The 19390-nt window shown below is 37.1% G+C and overlaps 1 protein-coding gene across 1 annotated transcript in view; it reads right to left on the reverse strand.

Annotated features, from left to right (window-relative positions):
- MEIKIN (meiotic kinetochore factor) overlaps positions 1-19390 on the reverse strand; it is a 71340-nt gene that overhangs the window by 30577 nt on the left and 21373 nt on the right. The window contains exons 8-9 of the mRNA XM_024741656.1: positions 14588-14652; positions 4674-4744 (exon numbers count right to left, since the gene is read on the reverse strand). Coding sequence (XP_024597424.1) covers positions 4674-4744; positions 14588-14652 — 136 coding nt within the window. The remainder of the gene's footprint in view (positions 1-4673; positions 4745-14587; positions 14653-19390) is intronic.

Consider the following 19390-nt stretch of genomic DNA (forward strand, 5'->3'; position numbering starts at 1 on the left):
ATCACGGTGCGTGGGCCTCTCACTATCGCAGCCTCTCTTGTTGTGGAGCACAAGCTCCAGACGTGCAGGCTCAGTAGTTGTGGCTCATGGGCCTAGCCACTCCGCAGCATGTGGGATCCTCCCAGACCAGGGCTCGAACCTGTGTCCCCTGCACCAGCAGGCAGACTCTCAACCACTGCACCACCAGGGAAGCCCCCCCTCAATATATTTTTAATAGCTCTTTTGATTTATTCTTTGACTCATCGGTTTTTCATAAGTATGTTGTTTAATTTCCAAATATTTGAGTTTTCCAGCTTTGCTCTTATTGTTGATTTTTAGTTTTATACCATTGCAATCAGAAAATATACTTGATATAATTTCAATCTTATTAAATTTGTTAGAGACTTGTTTTGTGACCTAACATATGATCTATTCTGGAACATGTTTCCTGTGCACTTGAGAAGAATGTGGATTCTACTGTTGTTGGGTGGAATGTTCTGTATATTTCTGTTAGGTGCATTTAGTCTGAAGTGTAGTTCAAGTCCATTATTTCCTCACTGATTTTCAGTCTGGATAATTTATCCATTTTTGAAAGTCAGGTATTGAAGTCCCTTACTCTTATTGCACTGCTGCCTATTTCTGCTTTTAGATCTGTTAATAATTGTTTAATATACTTCAGTGCTTCAAAATTCAGTAAGTATATACTTACAGTTGTTATATCCTCTTGATGAACTGACCCCTTTATCACTATATAATGGCATCCTTTGTCTCTTATTACAGCTTTTGACTTAAAAATCTATTTTGTCTCATATAAGTATAGCTACCCTTGTTTTATTTGGGTTTCTATTTGTATGGAATAACTTTGTCCATCCCTTCACTTTCAGCCTTAGTGTCCTTAAAGCTTAAGTGGGTCTCTAGTAGACAGCATATAGTTATTTTGTTTTCATTTAGCTGCTCTATATCTTTTAAATGAAGAATTTAAAACATTTACATTTAGAATAATTACTGAGAGGTGCAGACTTATTGATAGTAAGGACTATCACCATTTTGTTAATTGCTTTCTGATTATTTTATAGTTCCTTTCTTCCTCTATTGCTGTCTTTCTTTGTGAATTGATGGGGTTTTTTTCTAGTGGTATGCTTTGATTCTTTTCTCTTTATCATTGTGTATCTCTCACAGATTTTTGCTTTTTGATTACCTAAGGCATTCATAATACATCTTATAATAGTCTACTTTAAGCTGAAAACAAATTAACTTCAATTGCATTAAAAAGTTTTACACATTTACTTTCCCTTCCACACACACATTTTATATTGTTTATGTCCCAATTTGCTTCTTTATATATTTTATTCTTTCTCAATTTCTATAACTCTTTAACCTATTCCAATCTAGTTTCCTTACTAGTCCACTAAAATTATTATTGCCAAAGTCATCAATTTCCTTCTTGATCCTAAATGCAATTGACTTTTAAAAAATTAACAAACTTCATATTTTACAGCAGTTTGAGGTTCACAGCAAAACTCAGCTGAATGTACAGAGTTCCCATATACCCCTTTGTCCCCAATCATGCACAACTTCCCCTACTATTGACACACTACACCACAGTGGTACATTTGTTAAGATAGATAAACCTATACTGTCATGTTATTTTCCTTCTTCCTGAAGAACTTTAAATAGTTCTTACAAGGCAAGCCTACTGGCAACAAATTCCCTCAATTTTTGTTTGTCTGAGAAAGTATGTATTTCTCCCCCACTTTTGAAGGATAACTTCACAGGGTACTGAATTCTAGTTGGTGGTTGTTTTCTCTCAATACTTTAAATATTTCACTTCACTCTCTTCTTGCTTGAATGGTTTCTGAGGAGAGGTCTGTAAATTTTATCTTTGCTCTTCTATAGGTAAGGTGTTTTTCCTTCTGACTTCTTTCAAGATATTTTCTTTGCTTGATTTTCTGATGTTCAAATCTGATATTTCTATATGTAGTTTTGGGGGCATTTATCCTGCTTTGTATTCTCTCAATTTCCTGGATCTGTGGTTTAATGTCTGACATTTTAATATTGGAAAATTTTTAGTCATTATTGTTTCAAATGTTGCTTCTGTTCCTTTCTCTGTTTCTTTCCATCTGGAATTCTAATTATGTATATGTCACACCTTTTGTAGTTGTCCCACAGTTCTTTTTTTTTTTTTAGTCCTTTTTTCTCTTTGCTTTTCAGTTTGGGAAGTTTCTATTGTCATGTCCTCAGACTCAGATATTTTTTCCTTAGCTGTGTCTATTCTACTACTGAGTCCATCAAAGGCATTCTTCATTCCTGCTATAGTGTTTTTGATCTCTAGCACTCCTTTGATTATTTCTTAGAATTTCCATCTCTCTGCTTATATTGCATGTTGTCTACTTTTTCCTATAACTGCCTTAGCACATTAATCATAGTTATTTTACATTTCTGGTCTGATCATTCTAACACTACTGCCACATCTGACTCTGGCTCTGATGCTTATTCAGCCTCTTTAAACAGTAATTTTTGCCCTTTAGTATGGCTTGTAATTTTTTGCTAAAATGTGGACATCATGTACTGGGTAATAGCAACTGTGGTGAATACGTCTTTAGTAATGCACTGATAAATTGTAGGGATGGGGAAGCATTCTACAGTTCTATGATTAGGTCTCAGTCTTTTATTGAGCCTGTGTCCCTGGACTGCAAACATCACCAGTTCTTCTCAGTTTTTTCCCCCTTGAGTTGAGACAGGATGGCTAGAAAGGACCATCTTGTAGTAATCGGGTACTTCCATTCGCCCATGTGGAAGGCTAGAGGGAGCTGGAATTGAATAATTTCCTTCCTCCACTTGGAAGGGGAGAGCTGGCTGGAATCAGGTACTTCCCCTCCCCAGGTAGGTTAGGCTCTGATAAAACCCCAGCAAGTTAGGCTATTTTAAAACACTTTCTGTTGAGGGCAGGCTTTGTTAAGAAGAACAGAATATTCTGATGTATTTCAAAATGGTTCCTTTTCCCTTTCCACTACCAGAAGCATGAGGGTATTCTTCTCTGATTTTCACTGTGAGGATCTGGTAGAGTTTCTGGAGGTAAAACTCACAAAAGTGTGGAGGTTCCTCTGATGACTGGGTCCCTCTTGAGTTTTTAACTTTCAGAGTTGTCCACACTGAGCCTTTAGCAATTCATCAATCACACTTTTGGGTTTCCCACCCCAGCACTGGTTCACAGGGAGGTTTCTGTTCATGTGTTTCTGCTCTGGTAAGTCATTATTCTATGTATCCACCTGTCTGTCTTTCCATATTTTGGTGTAGCAGTTGACCATGTGACCTTACTTACTTCTTCGAAAGAGCTATAAAGAGTTGCTTATTTTTCAGTTTGTTCAGGTTTCTACTTGTTGTTAGGACAGAGTAGTGACTTCTAAGTTCCTTTCATGTTGGACCAGAAACTGGAAGTCCTCCAATTTTTCAAAATTCTTTATAACACTGGACCTCCAAGCAGCACTCAGCATAGTTGGCCACTCTCCCTTTAAGGAGCAAAAGCTCTCCTTTACCTTCTATGATACCATATGCTGTTTATTTTCCCCGTTCTCTCTGCCCACTTTTCCTTTTCCATGTGACTGTAGAGTTTTTCAAGAATTGATCCTGAACCCCCTTTTCTTGCTTACTCTCTAGATACTCTTTCCCGGGTGATTTCACCCATTACCATGAATTTTAAAATATCTATAATATTGTATACTCCTGTTCTGCTTTCCTGACCTGGAAACTTACAGCCAATGGCCCTTCCAACATTTTCATCTTTATGTGCCTTCAGATCTCCTGCCTTTCCTATCACATTATCTAGCACCTTTATCCATCAAAGCTGCTTAAGACACAAACCTAGAAGCCTTTATTGACACCTCTCACTCTTTCATCCTCTATGTCCAATCCATAAACTCTATAGGCAAAATTATCTTTAATCCACGCATATTATTCCATCTCTCCTACAAAACATCCTAGTTAAAGCCACCACAATCTCCCACCAAAAACCTTTGCAACTTTCTATTAATGAATCTTCCTGCTGACACTCTTGCCCTCTTCCAATTTGCTCCCCAAAGTATATAGTGACCATACGGTACAGTGGAAAAAGTACAGGTTTTAGATTGAGAAAGACTTGCCACAAGCTCCTCAAGCATATTGGTTAATATCTAAACCTCATTTTTCTCAGTTATAAAATTGCTAAAAAATAAAACAAATGAAAAACTTACCTGATAGGAATGCTATAAAAAACATATAATGAAAAGTATAATAATACTTTACTCTGAGTAGCCACTCAGATAGTAGCTCCTGTTATATACATAATCAAGTCTGAATTCCTCCCCAAAGACCTCTAGATTCCAGGCCTAATGTACTGATTTTCAGTTCCTTAGCATAGAACACAGTTCTGGCTACAAAGCAAATGTGTTATTTTCACTTTAAATTAATTATTAATAGACATCCAATTTAAGGAAATTGGAAAATTTTTAAGTTTTAATCCTCTTTCATTAACTTTATATAGAGTACATATTCATGTAACAATAATGCAATCTAATTGCTAAGCTCCAAAAATGTTTTCCATTATTGGCTTAAATAGCTGAAAAATAAATCCTATAAAAGTGTTGTTTAAAAGAAAATAGTATGTCCCATATTAATGAAATTTATGGTTTATAAGGTTATTCTGCTTCAATACTTGCTTTTTTCTTTGTTTTTTGAGGGGTTGAAGGGTAATTTTTCTCAGCAAGTAAAACTCCACAAGATGCATTATCTATAATAAAAATATACTTCAGTATTTTCATTATTTAACCTGTCATTAACTCTAAATACAGAAAAGAGAACTCAAATTTGAGGAAAAAATGGATTTTAATGACTATGATTTTGTAATAGTTTTAGAAGAAAAACTTAATGTATGTTGAACAACCTGACTTGCTACAGAAAGGAGAAAGAATTCTTAAAAACACCTTTATCTCAAGAGCTCCAGGTTTCACAGGAGTAAATAAACTGTATATAAAAGATTTACCTTTCAATTAGTAGAGAAAGTTGCATGTGATGAGAATTCTTCATTAATTATCCTTCCATTTCTACTATCCTGTATTTTCAGTCTCTCCCTTTCTACTCCAACTTTCCTACCAGCACTTAAAACATACTCAGGCCTCTTTCATCTTACCAAAAACTTTATCTGTACCCCAAAACCTTTCCTGCTACATAGATCCCAATAGCCTTTCAAATCACCTCCTTCTGCAGTCCACTATCCACACTGTATACCTAAAATACAAATCTAATATCATCTGCTTAACACTCTTTAAAGGCTTTCCACTGCCCTCAAGTTAAAACTTAAGCTCCTTAAATTGGCATACAAAATCCTATTTTTATAATCCCTGTATTGCTTACATATTTCCAGCCTCATTGCAGAAATTAAACATAGGATGCCCATTTAAATGTGAAGTTTAGATGAATTACAAATTCTTTTTAGTTTAAGTATTTTCTGTGTAATAGTACAGCCTAGGCAATGTTCATGACATAATTATATTAAAAAATTATTTGCTTCTGAATTCTAATTTCACTGGGCATTGTGTATCTTTATTTGCTAAATCTGGTAAACTTTGAGGCTAATCATTCCTCTCATCTTCATCTCCCAATGTAGAGAGAAGCTGTAGGTTTGAGAGTTCTGTAAAAGATAAAATTAGTACTTAGAGACAGAAATGACAAACAGGAAGGTGTTGAGGATGATCCCATGTTTTGGTTTATTAAGCTACATTTGTTGAGATGGAGGACACTGGAGGAGGAAGACTAGGTTAGGTCTTGGTTGTAACAATTCTCAGTCATCAACCCTTGTTTTATTTGATCTCTTGGAAAATTTTGTTACAGCTGTTTCTAAATGTTGAAGTGTTCCATTTACATTCTTTTACATGTCTCTTTTCTATTTCTTTTCTCTTCCTAAGTAACAGCTTCAAAACATCTATACCTGACTCTAGATATTTATCTGCAGCCCCAGTCTCTGCCCTGAACTCCGGACTCTGTGTCACAAACTGCTTTCACAACATCTCCAACTGAAGGTTAAAAATCCTCTTAATGTTTTAATATTTTCTTAAGGTACTCCATATGTACAGTAATGGGAACAAATCTTATATTTACATGTATTCGTCCATATAATTATCACCCAGATCAAGACATAAAATATTTCCAACACCCCAGAAATTTCCTATATGTTTTTTTCCCAGTCAGCACCCCCTTTTTAAAGATTACCACTATTCTAACTTCTGTTAGCCAGAATAAGTCTTGCCTGTTCTTGAACTTTATATATATATATAAAATAAATGAGTTTATACCTGTTTGTGTTTCCATTCTTTCATGTAACATTATGTACATGAGCTGACAGACCAAATTTAATATGCATAAACCAAAGACTCTTAATTATTCTCCTAACTTGCTCTGCCCTACGATGTTCCTATCTCAAGAAATGATACCACCATTCATCTAGTTGCTCAAACCAATAATTTAAGAGTCATTCTTGACTTTTCTCTCTTACCCAACAACCAACCTAATCAGGAAATCCTGGCCCATCTGCCTTTAAAATATATTCCAAATCAGACCACTGCTATCACTTTAGTCTCAAACACCATTATCTGACCATTGCAATACTTTATTTCACAAGGTTTCCTTGCTTCCACTCTTACCCCACATAGTCTATTATCCACATAGTAGCCAGAGTGATAATTCTAAAATATGTACCTGATCATGTCATTCCTCTGCTCTAAGATGCACTTATCAACACATTTAGAAAAAAATCCCTAATCTTTGCGATGGCATATGAGACTACATTATACCACTTGCTCACCAACTACAATTTCAACCATTCATTTTTATTTCCTCATCTTGCTCCAGTCACACTAGCCTCTTTTCTCTTTTTCCAACATGATAAACACATTCCCATCTCATGGACTTTTCACTTGTGATGCCCTTATGCCTGGCATGCTCTGCCACCAGATTTTCACATGGCCCACTCTCTCACTTCATTCAAGCTCTGTGCGAATGTCACCTCCTCAGAGAGGCCTATCCTGATTAGCCTGTCTAAAACAGCATCCCTAGTCACACACTCTGTTTTTACCCTTCTTTATTTTCCCTCATTACTCTTATTTTTGATGTTGTGATATATGTATTTGTTTATCTGTTTTTATCTGTTTATTTTCTTTCTTTCTCCACTATAACATAAACTCTGTTAGGGCAAGAAATTTGTCATGTTCCCCAGCAACTAAAACAGTTTGTGTTACACTGTAGGTGCTTAATAAATATTCGTTGAATGAGTGAAATTAACGAATGATGAGATAAGGTGTCTCTGAAACATCCAAGTGGAGATGTCCAGAAGGCAGCTACATATAAGGGTCTTACCTCAGAGGAGAGTCTAGAATGGAAAATTTGGAAGCCCTGTCTTCTATAGGACACTTATACATATCAGGGAGTAGACTGAACAGAAATTAAAATCTAGGAATCAGCCTTTAAGAACTCCCACATTTAATAGCTAATAGCAGTAGATAAGATTGCAAAGAAGACTGAGCAGGAGATGTCTGAGAAGTAATTTCTTGTTTGTTTGTTTCTATTACTAGACTATGAACCCCTGAGGGCAGGAATAGAGCCAATTCTTGGTTTCCTAACACTTAGTAAAGAGCCTAACAAACAACTGGAACAAACTTGGATTTGCTGAATTAAAGAATGTGTAAAAAATAACTCTAGAGTAAGATGTAATTTATTTAATTTGAAATTTTAAGTCAATCAACCACATAAAAGTAAGAATACACAAGCATACATAATTACAGAATCAATATTCTGCCTTACTACCAGGCTTTATAAATAATATTTTCCACAGCCAAAATCTGGCAAGAACTAGGTAAAATCATGATTGTTTTTGATACCCTTACCAACTTTCCCTTTCATATCTTTCTTCCCTTGTTCACAAGTTCCTTAATTGTGATCTATAAAGCAAATCTTCCTTCTAATGCTCACCCTCCAAGGTAGTAGGTGCTACTCTTTCCAAGGATGTGTGCTTTTACAAGTTTAGTTTTTATCACTAGATTCATTTCCCTTAGAACAGAAACCATCTTAAGCATTTTTATACCCACACTTCCTAACATAATACCTGGCATTTTCTAAATGCTCATTAAGACAACCGCTTAAAGTGAAGACAACACCAAAAAAACTCTTTTTTTTCAGTTCATACAAACATTTATATCCATCAGGAGCAAAACAAGCAATTTTTTAAATTTATCCCCAAACAGATGCTATAAAACTTCTTGCGGGAAATAAAGAAAATAGAAATCTGAAATACAATAGATGTTAATAAGGTTGTAAAGGTCTTGCTATGTTTATTCTAATAGTAAACTAAATAATAGAGGGCCAAAAATGCAAGGCACTTTGTTGATTCTTTTATTTTTCAACCATCACACATAACTCCAATGCATCTGTTTACTGATTATCTTCCTCTCCTACGAATGAAATTTACAAGGTCAGGGAAACTACATCACTCCCTATCGGTATATATAGTAATACCTAGTACAGAATACATACTCAGTAAATGTTTATTAAATGAATTAATGATGGGTGCTGTGGGGATAGTTAAAGACCTCACCTCACATATCTTCATTTCTTAAATACAACCACACTAAAAAGCACTCAATTTCCTGAGCTACCAGTTTTCTTAACATATACTGCAGCACTGTGACAAAAATGAATAGAGGGAGTCAGGGTCAAGATGGTGTACTAGGAGGAAACAAAATTCGCATCTCCTCACAACTAGGGCACCTAGCAGGCACCGATGGGGGACCACAGACACCTAAGGGGATGGAGGAACCCCCAATGACTGGTGATCTCTCCTTCTGGCTTGTACCCCCACCCCACCCCACCCTTATTTTTTCTTTTTTCTGTTGTGGTTTTATTTTACCTTGTTGCAGATGTTTCAATTATAGTTTTATTTTTCCTAATATATTTTTCATCTTTCTAATTTTATTTTTTTTATTCTTTGATACTGTACTGCTCCTTTTTTTCTTCTTATTTTTTTTTTAACCACACCACGAAGCTTGTGGGATCTTGGTTGCCAAGCTGGAGGTCAGGCTGAAGCTCCTGTGGTGGGAGTTCCAAGTCAAAACCACTGGGCTAACAGAGAAACTTCAGATCCCAGGGAATATCAATCAGAGTGAGGTCTCCTGGAGATCCTCATCTCAGCACCAAGACCCAGCTCTATCCAACTGCCTGCAAACTCCAGTTCTGGATGTCTCAGGCCAAACAACCAGTAAGACAGGAATACAGCACCACACATCAAAAAAAAAAAAACAAAAATGAAGCAACAAAAAAATATGTTACAGACAAAGGAGCAAGGTAAAAACCTACAAGACCAAATAAATGAAGGCGAAATAGGCAAACTACCTGAAAAAGAATTCAGAGTAATGATAGTAAAGATGATCCAAAATCTCAGACACAGAATGGAGAAAATACAAGAAACACTTAACAAGGCTCTAGAAGAACTAAAGAGCAAACAAATAGTGATGAAGAACACAATTAGTGAAATTAAAAATACTCTAGAAGGAATCAATAACAGAATAACTGAGGCAGAAGAACAGATAAGTGAGCTGGAAGATAACATAGTGGAAATAACTGCCAGGGAGCAGAATAAAGAAAAAAGAATGAAAAGAATTGAGGACAGTCTCAGAGACCTCTGGGACAACATTAAATGCACCAATGTTCAAGTTATAGGGGTCCCAAAAAAGTAGAGAAAAAAAGGGATCTGAGAAAATATTTGAAGAGATTATAGTTGAAAACTTCCCAACATGAGAATGGAAATAGTTAATCAATTCCAGGAAGCGCAGAGAGTCCCATACAGGATAAATCCAAGGAGAAACACGCCAAGACACATATTAATCAAACTATCAAAAATTAAGTAGAAAGAAAAAATATTAAAAGCAGCAAGGAAAAAGGAACAAATAACATACAAGGGAATCCCCATAAGGTTAACAGCCGATTTTCCAGCAGAAACTCTGCAAGCCATAAGGGAGTGGCAGGACATATTTAAAGTGATGAAAAGGAAAAACATACAACCAAGATTACTCTACCCAGCAAGGATCTCATTCAGATTTGATGGAGAAATTAAAACCTTTACAGATAAGCAAAAGTTAAGAGAATTCAGCACCACCAAACCAGCTTTACAATAAATGCTGAAGGAACTTCTCTAGGCGGAAAACACAAGAGAAGGAAAAGACCTACAAAAACAAACCCAAAGCAATTAACAAAATGGTAATAGGAACACACATTTTGATAATTACCTTAAGTGCAAATGGATTAAATGCTCCAACCAAAAGACATAGACTGGCTGAATAGATACAAAAACAAGACCCGTATATATGCTGTATACAAGAGACCCACTTCAGACCTAGGAACACATACAGACTGAAAGTGAGGGGATGGAAAAAGATGTTCCATGCAAATGGAAATTACAAGAAAGCAGGAGTAGCAATTCTCATATCAGACACAAGAGACCTTAAAATAAAGACTATTACAAGAGACAAAGAAGGACACTACATAATGATCAAGAGATCAATCCAAGAAGAAGATATAACAATTGTAAATATTTATGCACCCAACATAGGAGCACCTCAATATATAAGGGAAATGCTAACAGCCATAAAAGGGGAAATCGACAGTAACACAATCATAGTAGGGGACTTTAACACCCCACTTTCACCAATGGACAGATCATCCAAAATGAAAATAAATAAGGAAACACAAGCTTTAAATGATACATTAAACAAGATGGACATAATTGATATTTATAGGACATTCCATCCAAAAACAACAGAATACACTTTCTTCTCAAGTGCTCATGGAACATTCTCTAGGATAGATCATATCTTGGGTCACAAATCAAGCCTTGGTAAATTTAAGAAAATTGAAATTGTATCAAGTATCTTTTCTGATCACAACACTATGAGACTACATATCTATTACAGGAAAAAACCTGTAAAAAATACAAACACACGGAGGCTAAACAATACACTACTAAATAAACAAGAGATCACTGAAGAAATCAAAGAGGAAATCAAAAAATACCTAGAAACAAATGACAATGAAAACAGGATGACCCAAAACCTATGGGATGCAGCAAAAGCAATTCTAAGAGGGAAGTTTAGAGCAATACAATCCTACCTCAAGAAAAAAGAAAAATCTCAAACAACCTAACCTTACACCTAAAGCAGTTAGAGAAAGAAGAACCAAAAAACCCCAAAGTTAGCAGGAGGAAAGAAATCATAAAGATCAGATCAGAAATAAATGAAAAATAAATGAAGGTAACAACAGCAAAGATCAATAAAACTAAAACCTGGTTCTTTAACAAGATAAACAAAATGGATAAAATATTAGCCAGACTCACTAAGAAAAAAAGGGAGAAGACTCAGATCAATAGAATTGGAAATGAAAAAGGAAAAGTAACAACTGAGACTGCAGAAATACAAAGGCTCATGAGAGATTACTACAAGCAACTATATGCCAATAAAATGGAAACCCGGAAGAAATGGACAAATTCTAAGAAAAGCACAACCTTCCGTGACTGAACCAGGAAGAAATAGAAAATATGAACAGACCAATCACAAGCATTGAAATTGAAACTGTGATTAAAAATCTTCCAACAAACAAAAGCCTAGGACCAGATGGCTTCACGGGCAAATTCTATCAAACATTTAGAGAAGACTTAACACCTATCCTTCTGAAACTCTGCCAAAATATAGCAGAGGGAGGAACACTCCCAAACTCATTCTACAAGGCCACCATTACCCTGATACCAAAACCAGACAAATGGGCTTCCCTGGTGGCACAGTGGTTGAGAGTCTGCCTGCCGATGCAGGGGACACAGGTTCGTGCCCTGGTCCGGGAAGATCCCACATGAGCGGAGCGGCTGGGCCCGTGGGCCATGGCCACTGAGCCTGCGCATCCGGAGCCTGTGCTCCACAACGGGAGAGGCCACAACAGTGAGAGGCCCGCATACTGCAAAAAAACAACAAAAACAAACAAAATACCAGACAAAGATGTCACAAAGAACCTACAGGCCAATATCACTGATGAACCTAGATGCAAAAATCCTCAAAAAAATACTAGCAAACAATCCAACAGCACATTAAAAGGATCATACACCATGATAAGTGGGGTTTATCCCAGGAATGCAAAGATTCTTCAAAATATGCCAATCAATCATTGTGATACAACATATTAACAAACAGAAGGATAAAAACCATATGATCATCTCAATAGATGCATAAAAAGCTTTTGACAAAATTCAACATGAATTTATGATAAAATCTCTCCAGAAAGTAGGCATAGAGGGAACCTACCTAAACATAATAAAGGCCATATAAGACAACCCCACAGCCAACATCATTCTCAATCGTGAAAAAATGAAACCATTTCCTCTAAGATCAGGAACAAGACAAGGTTGCCCACTCTCACCACTATTATTCAACATAGTTTTGGAAGTTTTAGTCACAGCAATCAGAGAAGAAAAAGAAATAAAAGGATTCCAAATTGGAAAAGAAGAAGTAAAACTGTCACTGTTTGCAGATAACATGATCCTATACATAGAGAATCCTAAAGATGCTACCAGAAAAGTACTAGAGCTAATCAATCAATTTGGTAGAGTAGCAGGATACAAAATTAATGCACAGAAATCACTTGCATTCCTATACGCTAATGATGAAAAATCTGATAAATTATTGAAACACTCTCATTTACCATTGCAACAAAAAGAATAAAATGCCTAGGAATAAACCTACCTAAGGAGAAAAAAGACCTGTATGCAGAAAACTATAAGACACTGATGAAGGAAATTAAAGATGATACAAACAAATGGAGGGATATACCATATTCTTGGATTGGAAGAATCAACAGTGTGAAAATGACTATACTACCCAAAGCAATCTACAGATTCAGTGCAATCCCTATCAAACTACCAATGTCATTTTTCACAGAACTAGAACAAAAAATTTCACAATTTGTATGGAAACACAAAAGACCCCAAATAGCCAAAACAATCTTGAGAAAAAAAAACAGAGCTGGACGAATCAGGCTCCCAGACTTCAGACTATACTACAAAGCTACAGTAATCAAGACCATATGGTACTGGCACAAAAACAGAAATACAGATCAATGGAAGAGGACAGAAAGCCCAGAGATAAACCCACGCACATACGATCACCTTATCTTTGATAAACGAGGCATGAGTATACAATGGAGAAAAGACAGTCTCTTCAATAAGTGGTGCTGGGAAAACTGGACACTCTAAAACTCTTAGAGGAAAACATAGGCAGAACATTCTATGACATAAATCACAACAAGATCCTTTTTGACCCACCTCGTAGAGAAATGGAAATAAAAACAAAAATAAACAAAGGGGACCTAATGAAACTTCAAAGCTTTTGCACAGTAAAGGAAACCATAAATATGACTCAAAGGCAACCCTCAGATGGGAGAAAATATTTGCAAACGAAGCAAGTGACAAAGGATTAATCTCAAAATATACAACAGCTCATGTTGCTCAATATCAAAAAAACAAACAACCCAACCCAAAAATGGGCAGAAGACCTAAACAGACATTTCTCCAAAGAAGATATACAGAATGCCAACAAACACATGGAAAGATGCTCAACATCACTAATCATTAGAGAAATGCAAAACAAAACTATAATGAGGTATCACCTCACACCAGTCAGAATGGCCATCAACAAAAAATCTACAAACAATAAATGCTGGAGAGGGTGTGGAGAAAAGGGAATCCTGTTGCACTGTTGGTGAGAATGTAAATTGATACAGCCACTATGGAGAACAGTATGGAGGTTCCTTAAAAAGCTAAAAATAGAACTACCACATGACCCAGCAATCCCTCTACTGGGCATGGACCCTGAGAAAACCGTAATTCAGACAGAGTCATGTACCACAATGTTCAGTGCAGCTGTATTTACAATAGCCAGGACATGGAAGCAACCTAAGTGTCCATCAATAGATGAATGGATAAAGAAGATGTGGCACATATATACAATGGAATATTACTCAGCCATAAAAAGAAATGAAATTCAGTTATTTGTAGTGAGGTGGATGGACCTAGAGTCTGTCATACAGAGTGAAGTAAGTCAGAAAGAGAAAAAGAAATAGTGTATGCTAACATATATATATGGAATCTAAAAAAAATGGTTCTAATGAACCTAGGGGCAGGACAGGAATAAAGACACAGACGTAGAGAATGGACTTGAGGAATGGGGAGGGGGAAGGGTAAGCAGGGACGAAGTGAGAGAGTAGCATTGACATATATACACTACCAAAGGTAACATAGATTGCTACCGGGAAGCAGCTGCATTGCACCAGGAGATCAGCTCAGTGCTTTGCAACTACCTAGAGGGGTCAGATAAGGAGGGTGGGAGGGAGATGCAAGAGGGAGGGGATGTGGTAATACATGTATGCATATAGCTGATTCAGTTTGTTATACAGCAGAAACTAACACAACACTGTAAAGCAATTATACTCCAATAAAGATGTTAAAAATAAGTAGAGGATTATGAAAATGATTAGTTTCATTACTAATTACCTGATTCTGAACTTGCAGTACTCTTTGGTTTTGGAGAAATACTTTGGTCTGCTAACATCATCATGCTAGAATAAGAACAAATTAATGGGATTCTTTTATTCTTTCAGTAACTTTTGAGAATCCTCAAATAATACTTAAAGACATTTCTATGCAATCAATTATCCTATAGAAAAAATAAAGCTAGTTAGAAAAAATGCTAACATATTTATATGAACAAATAGTTTCATAATAAAGGGCAATATACTTATACGTTCATCAGTGTGAGATAATATGTGTAGAGGACAAAGCATAGTATTTAGAATCAGACAGACCTTGATTTAAAGCTCAGTTCTGCTACTTACACTTCAGTGGCCTTGGGAAAGTTACTTTACCTGTCTTGAGTCTTGATTATGTCATTTATGGAAAAGGAATAGCAATCTTGTTTTCCAGGATTCTTTTTTTTTTTTTTTTAAGAAATGATACCTCATTACCCTTTTAAAGAAAATATTTATTTATTTTGGCTGTGCTGGGTTTTAGTTGTGGCACGCAGGATGTTCTTTGCAAATGCAGGATCTTTTTTTTTAGTTGCAGCATGTGGACTTCTTAGTTGAGGCATGCCGACTCTTAGTTGCAGCATGACTCTTAGTTGTGGCATACATGTGGGATCTAGTTCCCCAACTAGGTATCGAACCTGGGCCCCCTGTATTGGGAGCGTGGAGTCTTACCCACTAGACCACCTGGGAAGTCCCTTGTTTTCCAGGATTCTTGTGGTAAGGATCTCAAGTAACATTAGAAATAATACTTAAAAAAATTAATACTCTGTTCTATTTTATACTTTCACAAATGAGACTGCCCCCAATCTTATCGAAATGTGTAAAAGAGGATTAGCTATTACAAGAGGAATACAAAAGAATCAAACCTCAGCCTTTGACCACCAAAGTGGAATTTCTGAGTCCCCAGCAAGACAGCGGAGTTGAAAACTGAATGTGAGAAAATGATTTTTAAATTCCTATTACTGCTTTAGTGAAAAGTTGAACTCAGTACGCAAAAAAGTATTTTATTCCTTCATATTTCCTCTTTAAATTCATCCTGTTAAAAACTATAATTCAAGCCCGGAAATGGAAACAACCTAAGTGCCCATCATCGGATGAATGGATAAAGAAGATGTGGCACATATATACAATGGAATATTAAATAATTCAGAAAGACACATACACCCCCATGTTCATAGTAGCACTATTCACAATAGCCAAGACATGGAAACAACCTAAATGTCCATCAGTAGATGAATGAATAAAGAAGATGTGGTACCTATATACAATGGAATACTACTCAGTCATAAAAAAGAACAAAATAATGCTATTTGCAGCAACATGGATGCAACTAGAGATTATCATACTAAGTGAAATAAGAAAGAGAAAGACAAATACCATACTATATCACTTATACATGGAATCTAAAATATGACACAAAAGAACCTATCTATGAAACAGAAACAGAATGACAGACATAGAGAATAGACTGGTGGTTGCCAAAGGGGAGAGGATTGGGGGAGGGATGGAGTGGGAGGTTGGAGTTAGCAGATGTAAGCTTTTATACATAGAATTTATAAACAACAAGGTCCTACTGTATAGCACAGAGAACTATATTCAATATCCTATGATAAACCATAATGGAAAAGAATATTTTAAAAAGAATGTATATATATGTATAACGGAATCACTTTGCTGCACAGCAGAAATTAACACAGCATTGTAAATATACTTCAATAAAAAATATTGGAAAAAGGAATCAGATACAAAAAAATTAATTCATCCTGTCAAAATAGTACTTTCTTGCCCCTTTCAGGTGTATTCTGTTGCTTTTGTGGCCTATAAATAGTCATTTTTATTTTATTTTATTTCATTTATTTATTTTTTGCGGTACGCGGGCCTCTCACTGTTGTGGCCTCTCCCGTTGCGGAGCACAGGCTCCGGACGCGCAGGCTCAGCGGCCATGGCTCACGGGCCCAGCCGCTCCGCGGCATGTGGGGTCTTCCCGGACCGGGGCACGAACCCGTGTCCCCTGCATCGGCAGGCGGACTCTCAACCACTACGCCACCAGGGAAGCCCAATAGACATTTTTAGGTAATAAAAAGCCCAGCATAATATCACAACACTAAACTCTTATTATCCAACTTAAACCTCTTCCTTCTCCCAACTGAGGTCTGATTTAGACTCATAGCCTGCAGTGAGGAAAGCAACCATCACTGTTTTTTTCCTCTATTTCTTGCTCTTTTTCCTTCCCCATTTGTTAACTACTCTTTAGGATCCTTTGGCATTGGAGTAGCAGGAAAGAACTGTAGGAAAGGTCTTTCTTAACTGATACTACTCTAATATGTCCTTGGTGCCCTTTGGGCATGACAGATAACCAAATGCTGACTCTTTCAAACCTGAAGTAGTTTTTTAAAAATAAATTTATTTATTTTATTTTTGGCTGCGTTGGGTCTTTGTTGCTGTGCACGGGCTTTCTCTAGTTGCAGCGAGTGGGGGCTACTCTTCGTTGCGGTGCGTGGGCCTCTCACTGCAGTGGCTTCTCTTGTTGCAGAGCACGGGCTCTAGGTGCGCAGGCTTCGGTAGTTGTGGCTTGCAGGCTCTAGAGCGCGGGCTCAGTAATTGTGGCACACGGGCCTAGTTGTTCCGCAGCATGGGGGATCTTCCTGGACCAGGGCTTGAACCTGTGTCCCCTGCATTAGCAGGCGGATTCTTAACCACTGCGCCACCAGGGAAGCCCAAACCTGAAGTATTTTGAAGGGTTCAGTGATAAGATTTCCCTATCTCTGGGGCTGTCTCACTTGCTCTTTATGATGTCCTCAGCTTTTCAATTTGATGGTAAAATTTCCAGTCTCTTTCAGTCAAGTTTATTTTGTCCTTTCCAGGAAGTCGTATTTGGCATGATCCCTTTCAAGATGATCCCTTCTGTGGGATCTATGTCTGACGTCTGGGTAATATGCACAAATCTTTGCTGTGCCAAACTCTGAAAGTATTTCTAGTGTCCTCTTTATCAGCCATTCCAAAGCATCTAACAGACTTTCTTGCTTTTAGCTTTACCAGGTGTGAGTCAGAAACCAAATTCCAGGGAACATACGTTGAACTTTCCAAATGGATCTCTGGAAGCTTCTCTCTTGTGTTGAGGTGAGGGAGAAGTTTTCTCCTCTCCTTGCATATGACATCAATAACTCTTATCAAAGAAACATTCTTGATCATTTCATCCTCTCAGTGCATTCTTTGTCTTTTCTTAAAATAGCTTAGAGATTGGTGATGGTCTAATGTTGAAAGAATTAGGTTTTGATCTCACCTATTACAAATTCTACATAGATGATTCTACACAGAATAGGGGATGGGGTAATTGTCATTTTTATTTTGTTCTCATCTATTAAGGTCACTGTCCAAACTCTAAGACTACATGAAAGCACATTTAACATCCTGCTACATTCCTCAAGGTCCTATTAACATATATAGATTAAGGCTTGTAGACAGAACCACAGAGTTTTACTGTAAGAACTCATGTGACCTAAGATAGATCCCCCTCTATGCCTTCCAGCCTAAAGGTTTATTGGAAAGATAAAGGGGACACAGGCTTAGGAAACAAGCAGTTAGACAATGGGGACTGACTTCTCTCCTTCAAGCCCAAAATCTGGAGGTGGGGGTAACAGGTGTGATGATGACATCAGAAGAGGTGAAGAGAAAGCCCAAAGTAGAGGGCATGTGCCAAACTCCCTGTTTAGAACTCTAGGAGAAAACATCCACACAAGGAGGAAACTCAACATAAAAATAAGAGCTTGGGATACTCAGGCAGAGAGGAGGCCTCAGCCCTCCTAAGAGTCCCTTAATTCCTGTAAACTGGTTCTCAAGGTTCCACATATCAAAGGCAATGCAGAGAAGGTGGTCAAATTTAGAACCAAAATACCTGGCATAGGGCAGTTGTGTCTAGGTGAGTTTACCACGAAGGTTGTAGAAAGGCAACTAAGTCAAAGTCTGGATGGAGGACTTCAATGAGACTTAAGGGGTTTGGGGCGGCAATAAAAGCTAAGGTGAGGAAAAATCAGCAACGGAGGACTTCAGGCCCAAAATACAGCTGTAAGTTCATCAATGACTTTATCAGTAGAGTCCAGCCCAGGTATGAACTAGTCTTGAAACCTGCAGCACAAATCAGTAAAAATTCAGAGACAACTTGTAGATCCCAGACACCCTCAAGACCCAACTTCACCCCTCCCCCACCTCTGGCCTATACACCTATATTTAGGGTGACGATTTGTCCAAACTAGGACCTTTCTGAGAGTAAAAGGAAGCTCTATAAAAGATTATGTGAGAACAGCAGGCACACACTGGGACTGTCCCAGGCAAATCAAGAGGTATGATCATCCTCAGGAATATGGAGTGGGAGAAAATATGAAAGACTCAGCTTTTACCCAAAAGAGACTTTTACCTGGAAGTAACTGGATGTCATTAATAACTTTAACTCATCATTTCCCTGCTAAACAGGGGAGAAAGGTGATCAAAGCCCATGAGAAGTTTAGATCAGTTATTTAAAAAAATAAATCAATAAAGCTATATTTTCTTAATAATTTAGCCTTAGAATTTTCACTGTTGTTCACCAAGGAAGAATAATTCACCCAAGAATAACAGTCATTGATTTTCTTTTCTTCAGAAATTTCTCATCATTTAGATGCAAGCATAACTATAAGGAGCCTATCACACTAAAACTATTCTTTTCTCACTCTACACACTTTCCCAAGGGAACAACTATGCTTTCAGCCCAGAACCTTTCCCTTGCTTTCCAGGC

This window comes from Neophocaena asiaeorientalis, unplaced genomic scaffold (assembly GCF_003031525.2).
Source record: "Neophocaena asiaeorientalis asiaeorientalis breed wild unplaced genomic scaffold, Neophocaena_asiaeorientalis_V1.1 scaffold773, whole genome shotgun sequence".
In the NCBI taxonomy this organism is placed as follows: domain Eukaryota; kingdom Metazoa; phylum Chordata; class Mammalia; order Artiodactyla; family Phocoenidae; genus Neophocaena; species Neophocaena asiaeorientalis.